The sequence below is a fragment of the Rosa chinensis genome, chromosome 7, assembly GCF_002994745.2.
Source record: "Rosa chinensis cultivar Old Blush chromosome 7, RchiOBHm-V2, whole genome shotgun sequence".
Lineage (NCBI taxonomy): Eukaryota > Viridiplantae > Streptophyta > Magnoliopsida > Rosales > Rosaceae > Rosa > Rosa chinensis.
In genome coordinates this window covers 68,089,984-68,116,965 of record NC_037094.1, presented here as the reverse complement: position 1 = coordinate 68,116,965, position 26,982 = coordinate 68,089,984, and the positions used below count along the sequence as shown (strand labels likewise).

The 26,982-nt window shown below is 39.0% G+C and overlaps 3 protein-coding genes across 4 annotated transcripts; 1 reads left to right on the top strand and 2 right to left on the bottom strand.

Moving 5' to 3' along the window:
- Positions 1-465: 465 nt before the first annotated feature.
- Positions 466-1,661, bottom strand: LOC112180113 (NDR1/HIN1-like protein 6). The gene has a single exon (XM_024318620.2). It carries the CDS (start codon positions 1,470-1,472, stop codon positions 687-689), a length of 786 nt encoding a protein of 261 aa, XP_024174388.1. The 5' UTR covers positions 1,473-1,661; the 3' UTR covers positions 466-686.
- A 9,776-nt stretch (positions 1,662-11,437) lies between these two features.
- On the top strand, positions 11,438-17,857 carry LOC112178517 (WAT1-related protein At3g02690, chloroplastic). Of its 2 annotated transcripts, none has more exons than XM_040510873.1 (6): positions 11,438-12,205; positions 12,293-12,415; positions 13,177-13,278; positions 14,861-15,032; positions 17,289-17,349; positions 17,515-17,857. In XM_040510873.1, the coding sequence occupies exons 1-6, from the start codon at positions 11,525-11,527 to the stop codon at positions 17,615-17,617; spliced, it is 1,242 nt and encodes a 413-aa protein (XP_040366807.1). In that variant the 5' UTR covers positions 11,438-11,524; the 3' UTR covers positions 17,618-17,857. The 2 variants fall into 2 exon arrangements, with proteins under 2 accessions (XP_040366807.1, XP_024172421.1); XM_024316653.2 differs by having other exon boundaries at positions 11,442-12,205; positions 13,177-13,326.
- A 293-nt stretch (positions 17,858-18,150) lies between these two features.
- Positions 18,151-20,873, bottom strand: LOC112178516 (uncharacterized protein At1g65710). Its single transcript, XM_024316652.2, has 2 exons — positions 19,430-20,873; positions 18,151-19,206 (listed from the first exon to the last, which is right to left on the bottom strand). Exons 1-2 carry the CDS (start codon positions 20,663-20,665, stop codon positions 18,367-18,369), a joined length of 2,076 nt encoding a protein of 691 aa, XP_024172420.1. The 5' UTR covers positions 20,666-20,873; the 3' UTR covers positions 18,151-18,366.
- Between the last annotated feature and the right edge of the window lie 6,109 nt (positions 20,874-26,982).

The window sequence follows — 26,982 nt, the reverse complement described above, 5'->3', positions numbered from 1 at the left end:
TTTTTTTGTCAGTCCTCCTGTTTTTTCCCCACTTCATACTTTTTACAAGTGAATTGGAGGTTTCCAACAAATATGACTAAGAGGACTTGCGTACGGGACCCCGCCAATCTTACCCAAGTGCACAGCCCCGCCGCCCTCAACCAATGCCTAGGAGGTGGCAGAGCTAGTGGGGATCGTGGGAATCGATGTTCTCATGGAGTGAAAATACGGAGAAGGTGAATTAGGGTTAGTATTTTGGTTCTGGTTTAGTGCAGTGGCTGTAGGTGAAAGGTTTCTCTCCTTGTACTTCTATTAAGCTATACTAAATTAATTATTTGGTTTTTGATGTTACAAATAAAATGTTGTAGGGTTGACATGGCATGTCGTAAAGAGTTAACTCCTAAAATTTTATATCTTACGTACAATGGAGCCACATTCACTAATAATTGGAAAGAATTAATTAAAAATAGTATACAGAAAGCTACGTATGAGAACGACATAGGTATCATATAGATAGAAATTCTAGAATCAATCATCCGCTACTTATGAAATAGCTAGCGGAAAATTTACAAAGAAAATCCTCAAAATCGAATTTGGGAAATATCAATGGGATGAAATACACAAGAAAATTAATACATCTGAAGGACTACACAGTATCAAATAATGTATGTATGTATGTAACGCTGTAAAAGAGAACTAGGGAAACTTCATAGCCTAAGCCTGAACTTACAGCTACTGCTTTGGATTCTAATATCGTTATTCTCTGAAAGACTGTCAACCAACAACCTGCACCTGACTACAAACTTTATCTTTGGGAGCTTGAGGCTGCCAAGCTTAATCCTTACGGGTTGCCGAACCCTGAGAGTGAGCGGAACGTTGCCGGTTTGTTGCTGCTGTTGTTGGAGTGTGGTGAGCAGGCCGTTTGCATCTTGAGTTTGTCCACTGAGTGGTACTACAAGTTCAGTGGTGTTGCGGTGACCCTGGTAGAATTTAGGCAAACCTCCTTCACAAAGCTTAGTGTTTGTGTACCACACATTTATGCGGCTCCCGCCTTCATAGTATATGCCGATCTTTTTGTTGGGGTTCCGGGCAGTGATGCTCACATCGAATGTAGCACTTAAGCTCTGATCATCGTTGAGATTGAACTGGGTTATCTGCAGTTTGCTCACCGTATATTTGGGAAGCTTTGGTCGGAACACAAGGTATATAATTCCACCGGTGATTGCAACCACAATCACTTGCAGCAAGAGCAGGCAGATAGTCCAGCACAGGCACTTACGAAAACAACTTCTTTTCTTGGGTGGTTTCGAGTGCATCACGGGGATGCTACGTCCTTGGAATGGAGAATAATATTGCCCGGCCTCCATCTCCCTGCCCATTTGATCTCCTTTATCCGATTTAGAAGATCCTCTTGGTACCAAGGGTGCCTCTGGTGCGTGCGGTTGTACTGCTTCAACATCTTGGACTGGATGGATTTTCTGGTGATCTGCCATTTCCTGTCTTCCCCTCTTTCTAGCTTTCTTATTAAGTCGATCGATCTGCCTGTATGAATCTTAATGTTCCATATAACAGGTCTTATATATATATAACAAAGCCTTCACACCTTGAACGGGTAGGATTAGGAAGAATCGTGGTAATATATAACACGGTTTCTGCGTGACGCATCCTTTTCTTGACTTTGTAGGAGTAGCAGGTGCGTACTAGTTTATTGGGGAAGGATGTCTCTGATATAAGCCTGCATTTTGCAACAGACATTCAACAAACTGAAACGTCGGCTTGCAAAATCTATTGACTTTTTCTTTTGTGCCTAAAAAAGTTGACTTTGAGTGCCACAGAAGACAGAACCTTCTTGCTTAACGTCAAAGCAACATGTGTTGACGCGTTCCGTATTAGCAATTCAATTCATCTACAAGATCTATAAACTAGCCATTTCTCAGATGTCAGATCCTTCATCATTTTGTCCAAAAAAAGATGGAATAATATTACACTTTCTTCTGGATAGTACTTGGCTAATTAACCAGGTGTGGGTAGCTCTTCCTAACCAAGTTATGAGGTGTCTCTCTAGGAGGCTGACACGTGTCCTTCCTTTTATTTTTTTATTCCTACTTTCAAATACTAAGCAAAAAATAAATTTCAGAACTAGCTTTCAACATCCCACAATTTCACTTAACGACATCCTGTCTAAATGGTTACTTAACAAAACGGAATCACTATTGTTCTAAGTTTTGAGAACTAATCTAAGCATGATAAATGGTAGGATTAACATAACATAAACTATAGATATTAAGCAAAATTACTAAAAAAATACATTTTTTGGTGATGGTGTACTGGGCTCACAATAGAATTTTATTTATTCAAATATGAATACAGACTAAAAACCCAGAGCCTCACTCTTGGGTAAACAACTAAAAGCTGTTTTAGTTACTCATAACTTGAAAGTACAGGTACTTATTTGGAATGGATACACCACTTCCACACAGACTCTTACAGAAAGGAAAGAGTACACTGCTAATGCTACTACTTTGGCTGTCTTACTTCTTGGAGAGATTATTCAGAGCACCGCCGTGCACTTGCACCAACATAAATGAATGGTTAGATTGCATTAAATACACTTTTTGTTTATTAAAAATAAAGTTGATAATAAATATCAAGGGTTGAGATTATTTTATAAGGGTTGGGTCACTTACACCGTCGGTGCATAGAATAATTTCCATACTTGATACTTCTTGAGAGAAAATTATTCTGCTCAATTTTTCTAATGCCTTACACACTGAATCTAAGGCTCCTTATATAGGGAGTGGAACTCAAACTGGAATTCAAAATATAAAAATGTACAGGAGGCTTCAATTATTTTATGCTTTTATGAGTGCTCCAGATGATTGAGGTCAATTGACAAAAACAGATTCCCCTGTGGTGAAATGTTTTTTCCTCGTTCTTTTTTGAAAAGAAAAAAAATGCTTTCGGTGCCTTTCTCACTTGCTTTTTCACATGTTTTCGTCTGTTTCTTAATTGTGGCCTAGGACAAAGGAGTTGTTTTCCATCCTAGCTTTGGTTCCATTTTCCTCTACATCTGTATCTTCGTCCATTTTGTAGTGGTTATCATTTTCTATCTTTTCGATCCACTGAAAACAGGCTAAAGTGGAATCAATTTCCTTTTTCTTGAGAGATAGAAAAATGTCACTGCTAACAACTTCAGGATGATCATAAGCAGTGATTATGATTTTCTCTCCTGCTGCCAGGAATGTATTTTCAGTATCTTCTTCTATGATCTTTTTGATATATTCTAGAGACATAGCCTTCATCCAAGGAATGCTAGAATTTGGTTGGCCATTATATCCTTCCCATGCAGGCTGAAGATATCTTCCTTGAATAATTCTCACACAATGGTATGGAGAAATATAATCAACTTCATAATTTTTATTCTGGATCCATTCTAGTGGAGTAGATCTAAACTTCAACCTAAGAATTAATGCAGTCATTTTTCCTAACATTCTTAATTGTTTACTATGATGACTGGTAGTCCTTTGAGATCATCATTTCTTTTTGTCCAAAGATTATGAACAAAACCATTTTCAACAAGCCAGAGCTTGTGTTCTTGAGGATGTTCACTCTGAACATTGACCATATATCTTCCAACATAAGGTCCACGGTCAATAAAAAGAGTTTGAGGAGGATTTGAGCAGGGACTTCCAATACGGTTATGAAAGTCGAACCATTCTGATTCTTTTAGTGCTAAAACAAGAACTCTAGCACTTTCTGGAGCTTCAAGATATTGGATTTTTTTTCATTCTGGACAGCACTCTGCTGTGATAATTATATCTTCATGAAATTCTTCGAATTGTGGTCTGGCATTCTCATGAAGTTCTTCAGCTAGGGAAAACAAAGTTGGGGGAACATGAGTCCACTGTTTCTTTCTTGAAAAGCATACAAAGGGTTATCTAAAATGGCCTTATGGTAATATGTTAACCTTCTACCAGTTCTAAACATAGATTCTTCAAAAGTGTTTTATTCATAATTAAAAACATTTATAACTCCAGATGAATTATTTTGCTTTTTGGCAAAGCAATAACTTTAAACGGTCTTGATGAGCCTTTACCGTCTGCCGTTTGAGACAGGCTAGCCAAACCTTTACCTTGGGATTGATCAGTTGTGGCTAGTCCTTTTGAACTTAGCAAAAATCTTTTGAGGATTTTTTTTCTTTGGATTCCTCAATATTTTCAGGTTCTTTTCTTATTCTCTGGTTTCTGAGGTTGTGACCTTCATCGCCTTCTCTTCGGCTGAACATTGCCATTTCTCTTGTTAGGGCGTTTGGAAGATAGGTCTTGTTTCCTGCAATTAATTCAATATTATAATCATATTGGTTAAGAAACAATTGCCAATTTGCTAAATCTTCCTCTATCAGCAGCTTTATCAAGTTTAAAATTTGTTACTCTAGTACAATTGGTGCGTACAGTAAACGGTTTTCCTAGAAAAGCTGGAGAATTCAAAATTGTTTTCTTGATAGCCAAGATTTCTTTATCTTCGGTAGTATAATTTTGTTCTGCAGGGCTGAATTTGCCACTACAAAATTTACAGATCTTTTCAATGTTAGTTCCAGACGTTTTTGCCAGAACAATACTGGACCAGTAATTATAACTAGCGTCAGGTTGGAGAATGATTTCATCATTTTCTTCTGGTTGTTGGAGAGGAGGGAAATTTTTGCAGAGGGCTTTTATCTGCTTCCTAATTTTTTCATCTTCTGTGAAATTCCTTTTTTTTTTAACTTGTCTTAGGAGATAACATTGCTGTTAATCCCGAGATTTTGGAAATGAATTCTCTTCCATAATTAATGACTTCTAAGAATCTTTCTAAACTTTTGGCGTCAGGAATTTTATCTAGAAATTTCCAAATTTTCTCAAGGATATGAGGTAGGAGTTTTATTACTCCATTCTTCATATTTATACCAAGATCGAAAATCAACTTCCTCCAGGATAAAGAAGACTTTCTTTTCTCCTAAGATGATTCCATGCTGAATTATTAATTTAACAACCTTGTAAAGGTGTTTCATGTGTTCTTTTCTGTTTTTGGAGAAGACAATGATGTCATCAATATAGACGACACAGAATTCAGCCACATATTTAAAGATGTCATCCATCTTTCTCTGAAAGATTGAACGGACTTGTTTTAGGCCAAAAGACATTACTAACCATCTGTAATGACCTTATGGTGTTCCAAATGCAGTTAGAGGAACACTATCTGGATGTATCTTGACTTGCCAAAAACCCGACTTTGCATTGATGAATTTTGAGCTGATTGATCAAGAGTCTTGCTTGAGCTATTTGGTAACCATCTTTAACGGTCTTATTATTTACGTTTTTGTTGTCAATCACCATTCTTGCTTTTCCTCTAACATTTTCTGCATGGTTTCTTACATAAAATGCTGGAGTATGATGAGGACTAGTAGATGGTCGAATTAATCTATTTTTCAGGAGATCTTCTATATCTTTTCTAAATTCTTTTTGATCTTCCTCTTTGTACTGAGGAATGGCTTTAACATGACATATAGCATTCATATCATGTAATCTTAATTCACAGACCAATGAGTCTTTTTCCCAAAATTTCTGAGGGTCGACATCTATATTCTGTTCAAGCATTTTCTTGATTTTGTCAAGCGTAGGGATTTTCTGAGTTTCAAGCTTATTCTAAAAGTGCTTGAGGTTGTGCTCATGTATAAAACTAGCTTCTTCATCTTCACTAGTTTCTCCTTTTTCTTTATCAGAAGATTCTTCAATAAGTAGTTCTTGTTGTTTGTATTACACCACTATTTCATTGCAATTTCTGATATTAAGTAGTAAAAGTTTGGACCTACAACACTTTTTGCTTGGGTAAGCCTGTCTGCCTAAAACATTCTATCTCCTTTTCTAAAGCCTATACCTTCTTCATCTTGAACAAATCTCTGTTGGAGAATAAAATCATTTCCTAATAGGAAATCTGATCCATGGCCTTCTGATTGCCAAATAGTGTTGATGATAAATGTTCCTCCACCTATGGTGATGTGAACATCCTTAGCTACCTTATTCATAGTAAACTGGCTTCAGTTAAACCGATTAATACCAGTAGCTTTTCTTTTATTATCTTCTTTCCAAAATTCTTCTGGAATTGCAAATTTTTTTGCAACTCTGAATCCTGACCCATTATCTATGAATGCATGTAGATGATATTTTTTGTGATCAGGGAATTTCAATCCAATCTCTATGTAGTTGTTGTATCTAATAGTACTGATGATCTTTGATTGTTGAAGCTCGTCCTGAGCCTGTTCTTGTGGTACAAAAAGTTTGCATCCTTCTTTTGGATTGTTTTCTAGTTCTATATTTTCTTCTTTTATTTATGGAGTTTCTTCGATCTTTCCTTCTTTCAGAGAAGATAGAATAATTGCTATTTCAGTATTTTTTGTGATGTAAAACTTCTGAACGTTTCTTTTCATTGAAATATTTTTCATATTCTTGTTCTACTAATTGACTGATAGCGCCATTTTTTGTCTTTCTTCTTGGTTCAGCTATGAAACATTCTTTGTGATAATTCTTTTTTGACTCATCACAGAACATAGGGAATCCATTTTTTTCATGACATAGGCAATAGTCACAAATGAAAGTACCAGGGTTAACTTGATATGAAGACATTATTTCTTCTGTCTTGCTTTCTTCCCAGTTTTTTACTTTAAGAATATTCATCTATCTTGATTCTAAAAATTCTATTTCAGAATCAGATGAGGATTCTTCTTCTTTTTCAGACCAGGCAAAGTAAACTGACCTGTCATCATCTTCTTCATCAGAATAAGCTACTTCGTAGCCTTTCATATTTGCTGTTTCTACTATAAGCTCATAATCTTAATAGAGATTTTGTAGATTTTTTTTTTTTTTTTCTGGACATTCATTGGCATAATGTCCTTCAGCTTTACATGTAGATGCCTCTACTAGCAAGCTTGTTTGCTATCTCACCAAGCATAAGTAACATCCTCTTAGGGGGCCCACAAGCCATGGTGGGGTCCAACAGCGACATACGAATGTAGTCCAACATATAACCTACCTCGTGATAGTTAAAAGCGGCCAAGACCTCGCTGGGAAGCAACCTTCCCAGCCTTGTCAAGTTGCCTTCACAACATGTTTTTGAAGACTAGAAAAGGGACTTTGAGTATCACATTCGAAAACAAGTGAAAGAGAGGAGGCTCCCTTACTTATAAAAGGGACCTCCACCCACTTAGAATCCTACTCCATTACATACCTTGTAATCCTTTTGGGCTGCAAGGCCTAAACCCATATAATGCAACATTTCATGTGGACATAGTCTCCCGCTAAGGTGGGAGACAAACCACTATACTTCTTGTGTCTTGCTTACCCTCTGTTTCTCTCTAAAGTTAACTAGATTCTGCGGATTCTAATGTTAACATTGGCTCTATCTGTGAGAAGCCAACACAAAAGCTTCATCACTTACCATGAGTTTAAAGAAATTTTTTTTCTTATTTGAGCTATCTACTCACTGGGCATCATCTTCTTTGATAAGCAAACCCCATCCTTGGCAGTAATAAAACATAATTTTGCTTCTCTGCACAAGAAACTTGCTCCGCCAGCTCAAAATTCAAACATCTTCTTACTCCGCCAAGCAGTAGCTCCTATCTAAAAAAAAAAATTGAGCAACTTGGGCGCCTAGCCTTACACCAACGACACCAACGTCAGGCAGCACATTAGCCTCTTACGGCAACATCATGCTAGCGGCCTATCAAAAAAAGAAAAAAAGAAGATGAAGAATTAGCTTGACTGCGAGGCTAACCGAGCACCAGCAAGCGCTAGCGACACTAATGCTCCACCAACACCAGTGCCAAGTACTAATGATGCCTGCACTCCAACCTTGCGTGCACCCACCAATCTCCCTTGACTGCGATTTCTCTCTAGACCAAGAAATTTAGTCTGGGCACCAGAGCAACTCTCATCTTCTTCAATCAGCGTTAACGGCTAAAGAAAGTTTGATCTTCATCAACTGCCGATGAGGCTAACGCCCAACGCCAGCCCAGTGCAAAGCAATCACAGCAGCCTTGATGCAGCATACCAATCGTGCCAATCAAAATCGCCAAGCGCCTTAACACAGCGCTAATGTCAACAAGCAGCGTTAGCGACACCGTTAGCGGGCGCCAACAGCAAGCTCAATTGACGGAGACCCAATCAAAATCTGATTTGGACACCTATGGCAACTTTTATCTTCTTCTTCGAATCTTCGATCAGCGTCAAAGAGAATTGTGCTCACCCATGAAGCTTTCGATTAGCGTCAAGAACCTCATCGATCAGCCGTCCGTCAACCGCCAAGCGACGACGTCAACCGCCAACCGCCAACCGCCAAGCTGTAACTTCGCTAGGCAAAGCTCTGCTAACCACTAGGCAAAGATCCACCAACCGTTAGGCAAAATTCCGCCAACCGCTAAGTAAAGCACCGCCAAGCAAAGCAGAGTCATCCACCAAGCACCATCAACCAACAATCTTGATGCACGCCAGTGCAGTCTCGACATCTCCGCAAACCGCTAGAACGTTCTTTGCCGCACACCAAAATCTTCTTTTCAGACCCAGACATCCTCTTTGGACTCCTGCTCGTTATTATCTCTCTTTACCGAGCAAGAAATGAGTTCTCAAGAGGCTCCCAAATCCTAGCAGCACATTGCTCCCAACAATAATGTTCAACGAGAGAGCATGAGCTAAGTCTATACTCTTCTTCAAAGTTATCAATAATCATATGCCTATACATGTTTGTTGCTCCTCGTGAAATTACCGCCCACAATCTCAGTTTCTATGCATCAATCTGTTTTCCTTTTGCCACTGCTATATACTAGTATAGCTTGTTCTGTTTTTGTTGCTAAACGAATGATTACTATTTAATTACTAGTTAAAGATGCATGACTTGTAGACGTGTCTTTTCAATATGTTGTGTCTACATGTGTATTTCTAATATGCAAAGACTTTTGGCACATGAGGTTGCCCACATCTCTCAAATTTTCAAACTAAACTACCACAATCTTAAGTACTGCTTTCACATGGAAGCCACGTCCTATCTTCACCCTTGCACAGTTTACTCACACGTCTTGCAATTACTCGGAAATATGCATGTGCAATGTCAGTTAATGTGATTTGAACTAGTTCATATAATAAGCATGATAAGTCTGTATCTTATACAAACTAGTTGCTACCTCATATTACAACATATATGAGAAACGTTGTGACTGCTTCTCTCTTATGCATGTACAAGCCCATCATGATAGCTAAACAACTGCAACATGTATATTAGCATGCACAAGCATACATAGACACTTTTTCAATGTTAATCTCACATGCTCATAGTCATCTTATCACTATCACCATTCTTCTTTAAGTCAAAGCTACAACATGTTTCGAGGGCCTGCGACCAATATATTCTCTCAGCCTATACTTGTTACAAAGCTGCATTTTGGCTCATAATTGATATCATACTCAGATGAGCATATAAGTCAAATATCAGATATCATAATTACCAAAGTCTGTATATCATGAAGCATTGCTAGCATCCATGAGTACTCTTTGTTTATTCATTGATAGTTTGATGCAATGTCATCAAGTGGCCTGATTCGCTAGCTGCCAGTTTTTTAAGACACATTATTTCCATACAAACACATTCTATATGTGGAAATATATTTGCTTCACCTACCACATAAGCTGCATATATAAACAATATGTGTGATATTGACAATTTTACAAGCTTATATATTAAATCATCCAACTTGTTTCAAGGAACTCCCACTACTTTTTTTGAACATTGTATTTCATTCAAGCAATACCTTGATGACGGATTTGTGCACTTTATTGGGATACCTCATTCGCCAAAGCAATGGAGCGTCATGCTTGGACAACTCCAACATAATTTGGATACTTACATTCAATTCCAATTCCAACTCCAACTCACTCAAAATCGGCATAAGATAAGTAACTATATCTTCTTTTTTACGCTCGAATTTGAGCAAATGTCATGCCAATGCCATGCTTTCATAACTTTTGAGCATATGCCTACAACATTTCGTAGATTTGGCAACGCTTTCTAAGCCTCACATGCTAGATATGCCATGCTTTATATCTCAATGATCCTTAGCATGATTACAACAATACAATGGTAATTGAGAAACGGGAATCCTTAGCACGAATTTAGGGTTTCAGGGTTAGGGCTTCATGCTGATAACGTATTTTAGAGAAACGAGAATTGAGAGAAAATTGCTGTGTATTTTCATTAATAATAGGGCTTTCTTTATATAGAGGATTGCAATGCATAGAATTTGAATTGTACAAGGAAAGATAATCATACAATGAATGAGTATCTCTAAGATATTCTCCGAGATTATCTCTAATTAAAGCCCTATTACCACTAGGTCAAGTAACCTAGAGTTTGGACCAGACACAATTTGGATTTACTTAAACAGATTATGATTTTTCTATTTTATCAAAAATTAGATTTTGGTTTTCTAAAGAAACTTTTGTATATTTAATTTCTTTCATTGGTATAAATTAAATGGGAGATTTTCGTTAAAAGAATTCATTTTTATTAGATATGTAATATAATGGTATTTTGAATGTGAACGGTTTAGTTTAATATACATATTGAAATTAAGATGTAGGGTGTAAATGAGTAAGTAGGGTGAATAAAGAAAATAGTAGGGTAATAATAGCCACATCTTATTTTATAAGTCTTTCAATATATAAGAATATCAATATTTACAAAAATATGCCTTTAATTTGCTAAATGGCAATGCGTCCAAACAATTATTATTGTTAACTACAAAAATTACTGCTGACGAATTGAAAAAGTATTGTGCGTGAATTGGAAAACCTACAGACATTCTTTAGAAAAGTTACTGTAATCCTCTGAAAAATTCACTGTCCTCTTTTAAAAATATACTACCCCGAACCAAAAAACTATTTCCAACGAAGTTACAAACATAAGAGTTATTATTATTCTCTAGAGAAACTATTGTCATTCACAAAAACAGTTATTGACATATTATGAAAAGTTATTGTTGACCAACCAAAAAGCTGTTAGAAAATTTGAAAAGATTGTTGAATAACCAAAAATCTATTACTGAAGAATCAAAAAGTGATTGTTGAGAATTGAAAAGCTACATTTGAAGAACCAAAAACCTACTTCCCCGACCCAAAAATCACTGATGCATTTTCATGCCAAACTTAATTATGTAGGTGGCCTTATAAAGAAAAATTATATAATGGTTTAATTTATAGTGTGTGTGTGTATATATATATAATTTTTTTTTTTTTGAGAAATCTTAATTTATAGTATAAGTGGCTTAATTTAAAAAAAAAAAAAAAACTGTTTTTCTTCATCGAAAAAAAATAAAGATATAAATTTTAAAAGTAGAAATTGCAAAAAGTGGGAGCACGCTGACAGGACACACCAACTGATTGCCTGCAACATCCGAGTGACACACCAGTCGGTCCACTGAAATTTATTTATTATTTTGTATTTCGAAATACGTCGTCACGGAAAAATGGGGTTGTTATCCTCAGTTTCTGCTTGCTACCGTTGTGGCTGTTATTACGACCCTGGGACTGTTCGGCGGCCGAATTTAGATCGACGTTTGGTTAATGATATCAGGAAAAGAAACAGTTGGCCGAGGAAAGCGCTATCATATTCTAATTGCCTCCTTATTTCTCAATATAATCATAATCGCAAACCACCAACGCACCCGAATCCACACACAAACTACTACAAGTCCATTCATTTTGGTGCCAATTGCACTGGCAGTAGCGGTAGTGAGACCACCGAGCTCGAAGATTCGTCTGACATCGTTGATTGTGTGGGAACAGGGCAAGACGACGTAGTAGAGTGCGTGGTCACAGCCGAAGAAACTGGTGGTCCTGGATTGGAACTGGAATTACTAGAACAAGTGCAAGAATGGGCAGTACTGGTCTCTCCCTTCTTCTTTTGGGGTACGGCTATGGTGGCCATGAAGGGGATTCTGCCAAAGACGGGCCCTTTCTTCATCTCAGCCTTCCGTCTAATTCCTGCTGGCTTTCTCCTCGTTGCCTTCGCCGCCTATAGAGGCCGCCCCTTTCCCTCTGGCCTCACCGCTTGGCTTTCTATTGCGCTTTTCGGCCTCGTTGATGCTGCTTGTTTTCAAGGATTTCTTGCTCAAGGTTTGCAGAGGACATCTGCTGGTCTTGGCAGCGTGAGTTACTTTGTCTCTTTTCAATTACCTACCAACTAACACATTTCATTTCTACACATTTTTGACCACCCTCGCATTACATTACAGGTTATAATTGATTCACAACCTTTGACAGTCGCCATACTTGCGGCCTTGTTATTTGGTGAGTCCATTGGCTTCCTTGGAGCTGCAGGGCTTGTTCTTGGCGTCATTGGACTTTTACTTCTTGAGGTCAATCTTTCCCAACCCAAATTGTAACAGTTGTTTATAGGAATGCCAAGCACTGGTACAACATTACTGAGGGAATCAAGCTGAACTAGTAAGACTAGTGAGCAAACACCTTTTAATTTAAGTTGGGTCTACGAATTATCAATTCACAAACTCGTTAAAGATCTGTAAGTTGCAAGACTTAGTCCATAAACTACACTCGGTTCATTTTTTCTTTTAATTATGGATTTCATAGTCAAGAAGCAAACCCCAGCTAATGTTGGTGATATTTTGAGGGACTCTGGGGGATGGGATGATGCATTCATTCAATTTGTTGGAAAGAGATGAGGTTACAATAGTCTAAGCTCAAGAAGGTGCAGAGTTGTTTTGATATAGCTTATCTGAGGTTGTGTGTGAGCGCAGAGAGGTGCAAATGGGTATTAGTTGTATGTCAGCTGTAAAATTTGTTCTCTCTCTCATTTTGTGCTCTAAGGAAAAAGAAGTTACATATTTATGTATAGAAGGGTACAGTTTAGAGACTATAGTTTACATTGCTGTGTTATGCTTGCCAATGGAGAAAATGAGATTTCCAGGAAACACGGGCAAAGCTCTGCTGTATAATATAAACTTTATTCTTCATGCACCTTCGTTTGATTAGATTTATAGGCTATGCTGGTTTTTGCTGTCTTCTGGTTACTCACTGAGAAGAGAGATTGCAGATAAGTTGAAACACTTTTGTATTAGCTCTTTAGCTACAGCTTAATTCCATTTTCTTTTTTCTTCAGGCACCTTCACTTGCTTTTGATGGAAGTAACTCTTCATTGTGGCAAAGTGGGGAGTGGTGGATGCTTCTCTCAGCTCAGAGCATGGCAGTTGGTACAGTCATGGTGCGTTGGGTTTCCAAATACTCTGATCCTATTATGGCAACTGGATGGGTAGGCTATTCAACTCACTTGATAATAACTTATAATTGATACTGTATCCTGGGTTCATCTTGTAATTTTTTACTGCAATTTCATAAGTTGGGCTACTATTTTAAGCATTCCTACCTTCTTTGATGTATAGATCTGAAATTTTGATACTACATGTAATCAATGTTTATCACTACATCACAATGTTTGAAAAAAGTTTGAACCCTCTTTCTCAATGAGCTGCATTTTAAATTCACTTGGCCAAGGAATACTAACTCAGCTAAATTAACTTGGTAAACTTATGTTAGCTTCTCCGCGATATTTTCCTACCTTTAGAGAAATGATAGCCATCTTTTATTAACTTCCCAAGGAGGTGTATTTGTTTGGAACTTAGGATAAATAGAAAAGTAAAATAAACCACATGTCTCTGCTTTGAGTTTTAATCTGCTCTTGTTTTTTTTTTTTTTTGGGAACTGATGCAGAGCATGCAGAGAACATGTAATTTTGTACCCAACTTTGGTCCAATAACTGTTAGCTTGAATACCTGAATTGCAAAAAGAAAAAGTGGCTGGCCTTTTTGGATTTGAAATGATATAACTGGGAGGGTGTATATCTGGGGTCTTACATTCTTTTGTCAATATCCATCATGATATATACCGTGCAATGTAGTGTAGGAAACATATAAAACTCAAGGGAGATCTGGGGATCCGAGTAATTACAAACACACAAGTGAAACTTGAGTGTGCTGCGGTGCCTGTGGACCTTGAGTCATTCTCACCATTTGATGAAGAATACAAGTGGAAGACCAATAGGATTTATCCAAGGCCTCGTAAATAAAGGTTCCAAGGCCAAAGCCCTGATTAAGCATCCTGTAGGCAATGATAGCCTTGCTGGGATCTTGCTCTCGTAAATAAAGGTTCCAAGGCCAAAGCCCTGATTAAGCATCCTGTAGGCAATGATAGCCTTGCTGGGATCTTGCTTGGGTTGGGAATACGAAGGTTTCTTAAGTAACCCTAGTTATTCTAGAATTATCTTAGCCTCTAAATATGAGGCATTGTAACCTTTTATAGTTCAAAATTGAATTACTAAAATTAAAAGCTTTTGCTTCTCCAGGTTTGTGTGATGCAACCAACCCTAGGTGTAATGCCCAAGGCCTCTCTATGTGTGATGCCTAGAACCCCATTAGTGTGATGTTAGTATTCTAAAACCCTATTGGTCTGATGCTAGTAGTTCCTCTCCCTTTCTTAAATTTCTTATTCTTATTTTCCTAAAATTCCTCTAATCCTAGACAACCAGAGCCTTAGAACCCTAGAATTTGCAGAGAAACCCTATTATACAGATCTGTTCATTTCTGTCCTGTAACTCGGAATATCATCTGGTATGAATATGTTAGACACCCGTAACTCGGTAGTCTCTGAAACTCAGTCAATGCAGATGATATGGTTGATTGATAAGATTTTTCTACTGTGTAAGCTTTAGACTGTTACATCGTACATCCCGTATTCTATGCAATTTTGAAGGAAAAATAGAGCTTAGAGATGTGCGTTGCTGGTTGCAGCATATGGTTATTGGAGGCCTGCCTCTTGTTATAATCTCCATTCTTAATCATGACAATGCTGTCAGCGGGAGTCTCATCGAGTTCACAGCAAATGATACATTGGCACTCTTTTATACATCCATTTTTGGAAGTGCCATCAGCTATGGTGTATACTTCTACAGTGCAACAAAAGGTGTGTTCTAAATACTTTTTATATTTTATCTTTTCACTACAATTCCCGGATTCATTTATTCTTTTAGTTTCAGTAACAAAAAAGAAGATAGTACAGATTAGTGGACAATTTATCCACGGATGAAAATACACCTGATTACCCCATCCAATTAACCAAAAGTAGCAGACAGATGCAGCCATATTAATTATATTGAATCTCACGAAGTGCTGCATCAAATTTGAAAGTATTTAAAAAAATAATAATAATAATAAAAAACTATGCCTAAATTTGAAAGAGATAAAAGCCATAATGACATCAGAATAGGGCTCTGCCTTATAAGAGGTCCAGCTCCTCCTCTCTACATTTTCCAAATTCTCCTTTTTCCTGTCCATTACCTAGTAGACTGCCATTATTGCACATACTTTCAAAACCAATCCCTTCAATACTTTGTTCATGCAATAAAGCAACAAAATCAGCAGGAGTGTCCAGCTTAATTCAACCATACCATGTAACAACAATTGGTTCATCCACTCAACTCAGTTTTTTTGCACATTACACACCACTTGTGGAGAGATAAGCAGAAACTCTTCTCCTCTGAACCCCATCACAGGCTACTACCTTCCCATGCAATAATTCAAACTAGGAAGAACTTTAGCCACTTTAGGATAACTTTAGCCTTCCAATTACACAGAAAAAATTGACGAAGAGAAGGGTTGTTTAGGATAACTTTAGCCTTCCAATTACACAGAGAAAGAACTGACGAAGAGAAGGGTTGTTCACTAATTGCCTGTAATAGGGTTGTTCACTCTTGTCTGGTCTAAATGACACTAGATCTTCTAGCCGGATAATAAGTGTTAATGTCTAAAAGTCTAGCGGTAGCTGGACCTTAGTTAACGCTGATCCGGCGGGCGGATCGAGACCTTTGTTGTGAGTGGTTCCCGTTACCTGTCAAATAAAATACAATGGGCGTCAGAGGGAGACCGCGCCGGGCGGTCTTCAACTCTCCGATGCCTATGTTAGTCAATGTATTTATGTTGACAAAGTAATAGTAGGTAAGTATTGAATGCGTCATTAATGAGGAGAGAGGAGAGAACCTTTTATAGGTGAGGAAGAGGATGATCTTCTCTTTGTTTTCGATGTGGGACTGATGGTGCTTCAGTTCCCAGTTTCAGTAGCTTCTGATGCCATCTTGACACGGCGCGTGGCGGCGCGTCGGCGGTGTTTTGGGGTTGATCCGGGGCTCAGGCGGTAACCCGGCTAACTGTCTTTACGCCAGTCACTCATATGGTGGGCGTTGGTACCCCTGGTGGTACCATGAGCGTGGCTCATTATAGCTAATTATGCTTGCAAATGGACATGCATGTACAATAAGGAAATAAAATCCCCAACTTCCAGGTTGATCTCAAATACCTTCTGAGCCCAAATATGAATGAATTTTTACACATCGAGCAATTGATAGTTATGATATTGTGATGATAAACTTTGACATGAATGGCAAGCAGAAATCAAACCCATACCTTGCAATGTATTTCTATTAGAATGCCAGCCCCATGTAGCAGTATACCATACAGACTCTCTCCCTCTAGAAATCTCCTCAGCCACTTACTCTAGTTGTGTGCTACATTTCTCTTCACAAATTCCCCAAACCCAAAACCACCTCTTTCCTTTGTTTAAAATTCCATTCTATGGTAATAGTGACACTGCATGTAGCAAAAGCAAAAGCAAAAGCAAAAGAAAAAGAGAGAGGAAAGCTCCTTAAATTTGTTGTACCGAAGTTTTTCCAAATGTCTTATCTTTTCTCTACCTTCTCCACCTCCGCACCCCAAAAATTCATTATTGATCACATCCATTTCCCCCCGGCGACCAACAACACTCCAAAACAGATCCCAACTCCTCTGTTCTCCTTTTTGCAAGTGAATCCCAACTATTGAAAATTTTGCTCTCTTTACTTCGGCTCAGAAAGAACCACAAAATGATTCATTCCCTGTTAAAAGATTGCACGATTTCTGAACAGATCTGTAAAGGATAAAAAACAAAAAAAATCATCTGAAAACTGTTGATGTGAAAATTCCACACCTTACCTTCAGTATTTAGTTTCAAACCTTGTGATTTCAGTATTTCACCGTATAGTCGTAAGTTGTATACTCATTCTTATTTATTTTTTCCACGAGCAATTTCTTCTGCATTAGAAACCTTTTCTTTCTTTTTTTCTTTTTTCCGGTCAGAATTGCATTAGTAACTTAGTTGACCCTATATGCTATTTGTGATTGATTTCAGGTAGCCTGACAAAGCTCAGCTCCCTCACCTTTCTAACCCCAATGTTTGCTTCCATATTTGGGTAAGAATAGAAAAAGGAAAACAAGTAAAGAAGATACACCTGCACTATTATCAACTGTCTAATAGAAGTAGACAACTCCTACTCATAATTATTGATAGATTCTTTTTATCTGATATTGAGTTCTCCATTTCCACTCATATTTATTTCATTAATTTAAAACTGCAGGTTTCTATATCTTGGTGAGACCTTCTCACCCTTGCAACTGGGTGGAGCCATGATTACTATTGTTGGAATATACTTGGTTAACTACAAAACCGTTGTTGAATGAAGAATAATCAACATGTCTATAGGCTGGATCAGGAACTTGTAAACAATAATGTACCAATAGAAGGGGAAGTACAAAAATCTGGAGAGCTAGCCATTCATTTACAAGTTTTACTATAAAGAAAGCTCATTAGATTGTTGCAATGATATTCTTGGACATAATATTGGTTAATACCTTTTGTGCCTCCTATGTCACTGCCATATTGACATTGCATGCTTACTGTACAAGTTTATAGTTAAGCTACACTTGACTCCAGGAGAATCACTTGGGTCGTGGTCATTATTTGTACAGAGGTATTGTCTATGGTGATTTAGTTGATGGAAATTATAGGTGGTGTTATAAATTTTGAGATACATAACTTGAGTTTCTTGATCACTCACAAAAGATTAATTATAGTGCTAGGACTCAGTATGGATTTAATTCTTCAAACTAGGGTTTTAGTCGTAGTTGTAATATGAGAAGGTTCTAGATTTCCTAGTTATGTTCGGATTCTATTACATTTCACGTACTCTGTAACTCTCTATAATAAAGGGCTCCTATTATCAATAATACAATACAATTCTCTCTGCAATTCCATTTTTACTACAACATTAATTTATCAAACGAAAAAATCACAGGAGAAAAACGAACAGTTTTGAAAGACATGGCTTCTGATAAAATTTAAAAAAGGAAGAAGAAAGTTGCAAGTATGCAACTACAAACACAATGGAGAGAGAGTTCTTTAAATTGAAGTGAACAAACTATCAATGAATTTACGTGGATGCAGCAGCTGCAACAACTGGCATTGTGTGAAGACCCCTAGAACCGGCTACGAGCTTGCCGCGTCCAATCCCACCACCACTCTGCATGTTATGTCGATCTGTCTTTCTCCGGCTCAGTCTCCTCCTTGCTGCTTCATCCATATCAAAACTCTGATCATCCTCTCTGGTGTTGGACCTTGAAGACCAGCAATCAGTGGAGTCAGCTGAATTGGGTTCCCATGAAGAAGAGAAGCCCCATTGGGGTTGTTGAGAACCACTCACAAAGCTGTTGCTACCAGATGATTCTTGGTCCTCCATATCTGCCCCTCCTCTTCTCACGGTCACATACTTGTGGAAGCTTGGCTCCAGTAAATCATCATCAACAAGTACCTCGGACTCCACAAAAGGAACATCTTTCCCTTGAACAAGATTTGCGCCCAGTGAACTGTTGTAGTAGCATGAGCTTTTGTTTATTTGATCTATTGAGGGGCTCTTTCTGTCTGCGGAGAAGTTTGTAGTAGAGTTGAGGTCGGCGACAGCTTCTAGGATGGAGCAAGCCTTGGTCACACACTGCGGGAGTGATACTACAGCAGCATTGGAGCTCTGCTGGTGGAAATTCTGTATGTCTTCAAGCAATAGCCTAGTATAGGATGGAGGAGGATTGGAAAGGGTTTCAGGATTGATGTCTAGGTCTCTGGATCGCCTAGAGGACCTGCTTCTTGTCAATGTGTGGGGTCCTGAGGCTCCTACTGGCTCCACAACCTTGTTGTCCATTGCACTACTTGCGGTGCTGCTTCTGTAGTTAATCCCTTGGGCAACAATTTTGTTACTGTTAATCTCCACGTTTGGTTTCTGCAATAAGAGATGGCTAATAAACTAGGTGTTCAAAGTAATTGACAAGCTGACATATAGTATTGATTGATGCAGAGAACTTGTAGACAGAAAGAAAATACGCAATATTTTCTACTAGCTAGCAAGTAGAAAGATTAAATGAATAGAGCCAACTAATTGCATACTAGTAATATGATATGAATCAACAGAAAATAATTGAGGAAGTCACAAGAAGTTATTTTACCAGCTGATTCACAACATTGCTGGCACTCTTGTTATTGGAGTTGTTGATATGCGCTTGTGGATATGCCAGGGAATTGGGATCGAGCTCACTCAATGGATTCCTTCTGTAGGGAGATTGCTCTGCTTTTCGTGAAGAGCTGCGGCTAAGTGAAGGCTGCTGCTGCAGGCTGTCATTGGATGCTTTAGCATTTGCTCCTCCTCTTGCAGGGGACTGAGAACGGGGTGATGCGGCAGTCCTTGAACCCACCACTACATTTACTGCCTCGCCAGCATTTCTCTTGACTGAAATCCGCTTGATGGAACCAGTGGTTGCTGATTCCCCATTGCTGTTCTTGTCCACCACCGAAACGGTGGCAGGAACTGAAACCATCTTCATCTTTCCGGGCCGATTAGTGTCAGAATTGACATTAGCAGTTGCAGCACTGGTAGTGTTGGCATTACAGTTGGTGTTGTTTTGCTCCAATGATAAGCGTCTTCCGGGGGATCGACTCGTTCGTCTCTCTCTGCTGCTGGATCGCTGCTGCTGGTTTCTTTCTCTGCTGGGGGTCCTCCTCCTCCCTTGTGAAGAAGGAGAATGCCTTGAGGATTGGCGGTGGCGTTGCCGGTGGTGGTGGGTTTTCTCATCAGAAAAATCATCATTATTCTTGGCATCCTCACAAGTTGCAGCGACTTGATAATCATTCTCACAGTTGTCGAAGTCATAGCTCCTTTTTGAGCCAGAGTACTTTTTGCCGCGGTCACAAGAAGCTGAGGAAGAAGAAGCAGCCTTCCCAGAAGAGCTGCGGCTTAGCCTTCCACACTGTATAAGTATGGCATCCACTTCTTCTTTATTGCAGCTGGATGTCCTCACCAGGACTCCCGTGCCCGTAGATGCCTCTGCAGCCTTCTTGTCATCCATGGAGACTTGGTTGTAATTCTCAGTGGTGGTGGTGGTGGTGCTGCTGCTGCTGGTTGTAGCGGCAGTAGTAATTGGAGCAGAGGCATCAGCTTTTTGTGGTAAATTTTGTTGAAGAGGAAGTGGCCTGTCTCTATCATCGTGGCTCTTGCGGTGCTTGATGATGAATATCTCCTTTTTGACTTTGCTTTCTTCTTCAATTTGTTCTTGTTTTCCTGGCACGGAGGGTTTTGATTTGGGATCAGCCACCGCTAGCGCTGCTGGTGCTGAAGAAGTGGCCACATAATCAGCAGCAACTGCAGGAGAGGAGGAGCCTTTCTTCTTGCTGAAACAAGAGCCCATGGAGAACAACAGCTGCTGGGTTGGGTGTTACTCAACAGAGAACGTACAGACTCACCGAGTCGACTGATTTAGTGAATGGGGAAAACAGAAATCTAAAGCATGAGGATTGGGATATATGTGAATGACAAAAAACGAGAGATTTTGAATTATAATAATAGATTAGGGGAAGACAAGGTGGCCCTTTGCCCGAGAGACATTTTCAAACTGGGCTCCTGAGGATTCATTTAAGAGGGCGTCCAGAATTTGAAATTTGGATTGATGAGTGGGGCAGCCATAGAGCCGTTAACTGAAACTTTCCAACTCGAGCAGTGACCCACCACCAACTTCAACAACTTTTGCCCATTGCTAATTTTCTGATACCAGTCAAAGAAAAAAAAAATATTAACTTAGTAATATTTAGCCACTGTTTTGAAACTCTAGATCTTTGTTATAATTTTTTTATTTAGCTACAGTTCAAATCTCTACAACGGCTTCTTCTTTTTTCTAGTCTGAATCTCTACAACGGCTATGTTCCTGTGTTTATAGATTCTATGTTCGTTGTTTATATCTTTTCTTATTCGGTGTATTTAACTTTTGGGTCATGCAAAATAGTATTTAACATGGAGGTCTGTGTTTCTATAAGAACTATGTTGGTGCTAGGGAGTACCACGGCTATAATGGTGTGGAGGCCATCCCGCTTCGCTTTTTGGAGGTCTTGTGAAAGGTCGCGGGTGGCGTTGTGCAACAAGAGAGCACCGATTTTGTTCGATCAGTGAAATATTCATACTTTGGCATCTCAAGAATCATGCCTTGAGTTGAGATTCATCGAATATAAATGGGCCTCATATATGTGTAACAGATTATTATGTGTTTTATAACTAACAACTTTAGTGGTAAATTTTTTTTTTTTTTTAGGAGTGTTATAACAAAAGTGTAGGTAACAACATAACATGACCCACCCTCGCGGATTACATTAAATTGAGCCATGCAAGGTAGCCCTAAAGCTACCTAAATGATGCTATCCTAAAATCAGCATCAGAACTAGAGTAACCATGACAATGTTATTGGACCGAAGTCCGCCCTAACTTATTCGAGAAAACATGTGACCACCTTACGCAAAAGGGGCTTGCTAGGGTCTATACTAACTGAAAAGGCCCTGGGACACTAAGGTACTGGTTAAGCCAAATTGACCCAAATCCTTATATAGGCCCAAGACCCAAGTCCAAAGTAAAAACCTTAATAGCAAAGCAGGCACAAGGTCCAAAGCCAAAGGAAGAGAACCCAGATCCACTCTGCGGCCAGCAATCACTACCGCGCCACTGTCAAAGACTGCTCTACAGCCAGCAACCAAACCACATAGCCGCCGTTGAAGCTGCCAACGCAGCACGGACGCCGCCCTCACCAATGAACCTACCAGCCGGAGACACTCGATCACCAACGAAGCAAATGGCAATAAAGCTGTCATCCTTAGCAAAGTCGCCGCTCCACCAACAGCCCACCATCCTTGAACCATCTAACCGTCGTTGGTCCATCCAACTCAACAAGGATCACCAATACCGCATCGATAGAAACTGACACCATAGCTAACAAACCAAGTGAGAATACATACGAAGCCTCACCAGCAGACCCGTACACATCAACGAGGGCCACCCCTTCCACATGGCCACTGAGGGAACTTCCAAGAAGGAGGAGCGCAAGTAGACATCGGATCCAAGAACCGATTGGTGCACAAAGAAGCCAACTGAGGAAAACCTCGCCACTTCCATCATCAAAATCGCTATAGAAAGAGGAAACCCCATCTCTTCTAGCTAGAATACCAATGTCGTCTCCACCGAAAAACCCTAGCAGAGAAGCTCTCATTCTTAATGATAAATTCAATGGCAACTTGAAATCATACTTACTTTTTTTTTTTTTTCCTTTTTAACTTTTTTTTGTTGATGAAATCTTGAATGATTTTATTCTTTGATTTTTTATTTATTAGAAAAATGTTACAAACGAATAGGTCTCGGCTATAGTTTTCGCGTTGACGATGAAATATCCTGATAGATCGCATAACGAGTTGTTTTTTTTTTTTTTTTAATTAAATCAAGCCCCTGGGGAGAAAATAGTATATTCATCACAAGCAAGAATAGACCGTTACATACCATTTCGCTATCATTTAAGGATATAGACAGACAAAAAGATAGTGGTAGTACCCACAATGATACATAGAAGTAGACCTACTCATTATACATTCAAGTACGTAGAGGTAGTGGAGATCCTCCATTGGTACTACGCCGGAGTCGCTAGAGTTCTAGGTTTCTAATACAAGGAAACTTATTAAAAATTAGACAAAAAAAGCTAAAAACATACAGTTGGGCCAAGGGCCTAAACCCTAGCCCAAATTTATAAGCTAATGGACTCAGGTAGAACCCTAGCCCAACAACTTGAAGCCCAATAGGGTCGTCACCAAGGAGATCACTCAAGGCCCATTATCCTGGTTCGGGCCCAGTCCCACTGTCTTCTCCCATCACCCTCGTCGTAAGTTACTTTCCGGCTGAGTTCCGTCCAACCCATGCCGTCGACCTGCGTTGTTGCAATCAACACCTCCATGGCAATGATCCAATTGTCCTGAGCCACGCCACCAACTGGCGTCACCACGGAACAACACCATCCCCGATCCAGGTCCCCACACCACCATCAATCGAAACCCATAGCGGAGCCATCTGTCCAAGAAACCCTTCACGGGGATAGATTACCGGCCTGTAACAGCACGACCATTGCCTCCGCCACCAACCCAGCCGAACCAACTGACAAAGGTAAATTGGAATAGAAGCAAATTACTCATGAGTGTACTTTTAGGCCATGATGATATAATGAAGTTCTGTATAACAAAATCACTTTTGCATGCATGTTTTTTTTGAGAAATTTTAAATACTCACCCCTATTATTTTATATTTCAAATCAGATTTTATAGGTAGGTTAAATGATCAAAATAGGCATCTATCATTAGGGAAAGAAAAAAACTGAATCGTGCCTAGATGTCTTCTTTTCTACGTCTCTTTTCCTAAACTTTAGATGTTGCAATACATCTCTCTTCTCCACAATTCATCACCTGAATTTCGACTATTGACATAATCACATGAATTCTCAAGACCTCGTTCAACAATCTTCAACTGAGGTATGTATTCTTTATCTTGTTTAACATTCTCATGTTGCTTAATTGTTTCCACTTGTTGAGCACTTGAAGAGTAACCATAACTTCTGGGTTGATACATATTATACCTGTTTTAGTGTTAAATTCCTTCTAATCATGTGGTTATGGTGTTGCATCGATTCTTGATTAGTAACTTGGGACTTACGTTCATTGAATTTTTGCTTAATATGATGAATTGTTCTCTTTTGCATTTTAGGATATAGAACTTAATTTGGCTCCTTGTTTGCATAGTACTGTAACTTTGTTTCATTCTAATCAATGCTTTGAAGACCTCTGGTCATGCCTCTATTCTATTTGAGCAAGAAGAATTTGACTTGACTTCTAGTAATGCCTCTAGTATAGCAAGCCAACCATACATTAGAATTTGACTTGACCTAAATTGAATACAATACAATGTGATCTGGAGACCTAAATTAATAAGCTAGTCTGTGAGCATAAGCATGATTCTTGTTTCTTGTAACATAATGCTTTCTTTTGCAATAGTACTCTTACTGACCTACTACTATTCGGTCAAGAGGAAAAGTTTTGACATCTAACTTTTATTGTATTATAGCATGCTGAAGTCCAACAACAAAATGTCTCGACCATATATAGCAGAATTAGAGAAGAATGTTCACGTGATTATACCAATGAATTCACAACATACCAGGTAATATTTGTTCAAGTTGGAATTTGGATTGTGAGTCGAATGTGTTGTGTATAGGTATTTGAAAGCAAAGCCACATTGATTTGATGGGTCCTTACGACGGGGAAGAGAAACAATTGTGTCAAAGTGATACAGAGGTCCAATTTCAGAAACTCGGGTAAAAAAAGAAGGAGACCAAGAATAATATTCAATTGTGAGAGAGGTGGAAAGTTTAGGAAGTTTAAGGGAATAACCAAGATGGCTGACAAAAGTACCCAAAAATCTGAAGTAGATAGTAACAAGGCTGATAAACAACAACGCCCAAAGCTGACTTCTACAAAGAAATGTGAATGTCCATTCTTATTAAAAGCCTTTAATATTAGTGGGGATGAGTGGGTACTTGAGGTTGCTTGTGGAATCCACAATCATGTTGCCCCATCATATTTAGACGGTCATTCTTATGTAGGGTGACTATCTAAAGAAGAACATGAGTTGTTGGTGGATATGCCCAAGCGTTTAATGAGACCCAATGATATATTGTGACAGGGTCCGCCCCGAATTCCACCCTGGAATCCGAAGTGGCCCTGCGGGACCCACTTTTAAAGAAGGTTTACCAAAATTTCGGCATAACCTCCCTTAAAAATGGACAACCCAAAAACCTGTGGAAAACAAACTTCACTTCTAATAATCCAACCACAAACTCCTGGAGCCACCCTGCTCCCATCATTCAACCAACTCAAGCCCAAAAATAATAACTCAAAAGCCCAAGTCCAACAAAGCTTCATAACTTAAAATACAACAATTCACGAAAGTTAGGTCGTAGACCTCAAATACAACTCATTACAAGTCCGGGTCACAAATCCCATAGTAATCAGAGCAAACTAACACCGAAATTAATATAAAGTTCAGTAGGTTAAACAGGTAACCTACAAGGTGAGATAGCGGAAAACTGGTGCGGTCATTATGGCTCGCTCCAAGTACGCCAAGCAGCAACTCTGAGAACTGGGCAATTGAAACCGAAGGGCCCAGGGGAAAGTAATTGAAAAACATGTTAGAGTGAGTGGACAAAATAAACGATTACATACATAATTTAAAAGAAAAGAAGTTGTATTACTTTCCCACGAATTTAAATTCGTAAAACTTCGATGCATGCAACGTTTATAAAATATATTTCTTTAAACTCAAAATCTCGTGGAAACATACCAGCCCCGCTGGTTAAGAAAAATTAATAATAGGATATGGGGAAGGAATGTCACCATACGGGTAAAGGAGCCCCTTAGGCTCAACCTACCCTCGACTGCCACTCACACATAGATTGTGTGAGGAGGAGAACTAATAACCTCTACTTCCACTCATACATAGATTGTGCGAGGAGGAGAACATTACCTCGACTGCCACCCACGTGAGGAGGAGAAAAGCTACCTCAACTGTCACTCACAAACACAAAGTAAGTGAGGAGGAGACCTAATCACATGACCCGCGTATGGTGAGGAAGAAAATCGTCGAAAACCAATAAATCCGTATAGCTTCCCCACACTTCTCACGAGATAAGAATCCAAGTGTGCAAAGACGTGACCCCGCACGCCAAGTTTTCTCTCAATCTTAGAATAAGTAAGTGAGAAAAATCCATAATACACCAACATTTCACTTTGGCGGATATTTTGAAAATAAAGTAGATTATAAATTCTGAATCGTCGCATAGCAAAACTAATATCCGAAATTAATCATAAATTCGAAAACGTAATACGATAAGCAATTTATCATTCGGAAGCAATTTAATAAATGCATGCATCATTCTTTGAAAATAAAAGTCCACTCACAGTAATAACTAATCTTGTCGTCGATCAGTATTCTCCTCGGATGGAGACTCCTCTCGTCCTGTAACAATAACACTTGTATAAATATATTTACAGGACGGAAATTAACTTTACGATAACTAGAAATTGAAATTCATAACGTCCCCCTTCAAAATCCAACTCCTTAATTCACATCGAATCCATCCATAATACTCCAACATTATTCATTCATCGATGTCTAAGTTCTAAAGTGAATTCGAAAGAAATTCGGCGATCGAATTCACGTAAATCGATAATTAACCATTTATACTCAATTCGTAATTCCTCCAATTTCCACCAAACTTCATGTATCAAATTCTACAATCATTATAGGATTTTTGGAGCCAAAACAGTAATTAAAACTCAGCACCACGCGCCACCCACAGTGGCCGCGCGTGGGGCCCACGCGCCACCCACAGTGGCCGCGCGTGGGGCCCACGCGCCACCGGCAACCACCACCAATGGGCACCAAAATTTGACAGTACAATCTAGTCAACAAATCCAACCTCTTTCTCAACTACAACAAGTTCCCATTTTACCTTTAAACAGTCGAATCCGGCTGGTGAAGATAACCCAGAAAACTCAAGAACCCTAGATTGTCGATTCGGCCTCTACACGGCAAATTGGACTGCAAGACCCTAGGGGAAATGATCTCCAGCAAAAACCCGACCTTCGACGTTAA

Coding starts and splice junctions, on each gene's coding strand:
- LOC112180113 (XM_024318620.2), bottom strand. CDS start 1,472: ATGGCAGATCACCAGAAAATCCATCCAGTCCAAGATGTTGAAGCAGTA.
- LOC112178517 (XM_024316653.2), top strand. CDS start 11,525: ATGGGGTTGTTATCCTCAGTTTCTGCTTGCTACCGTTGTGGCTGTTAT. Junction 12,206..12,292: donor CATCTGCTGGTCTTGGCAGC/GTGAGTTACTTT, acceptor ATTACATTACAG/GTTATAATTGATTCACAACC. Junction 13,327..14,860: donor CTATTATGGCAACTGGATGG/GTAGGCTATTCA, acceptor TGCTGGTTGCAG/CATATGGTTATTGGAGGCCT.
- LOC112178516 (XM_024316652.2), bottom strand. CDS start 20,665: ATGGGCTCTTGTTTCAGCAAGAAGAAAGGCTCCTCCTCTCCTGCAGTT. Junction 19,207..19,429: donor GCAATGTTGTGAATCAGCTG/GTAAAATAACTT, acceptor CTCTTATTGCAG/AAACCAAACGTGGAGATTAA.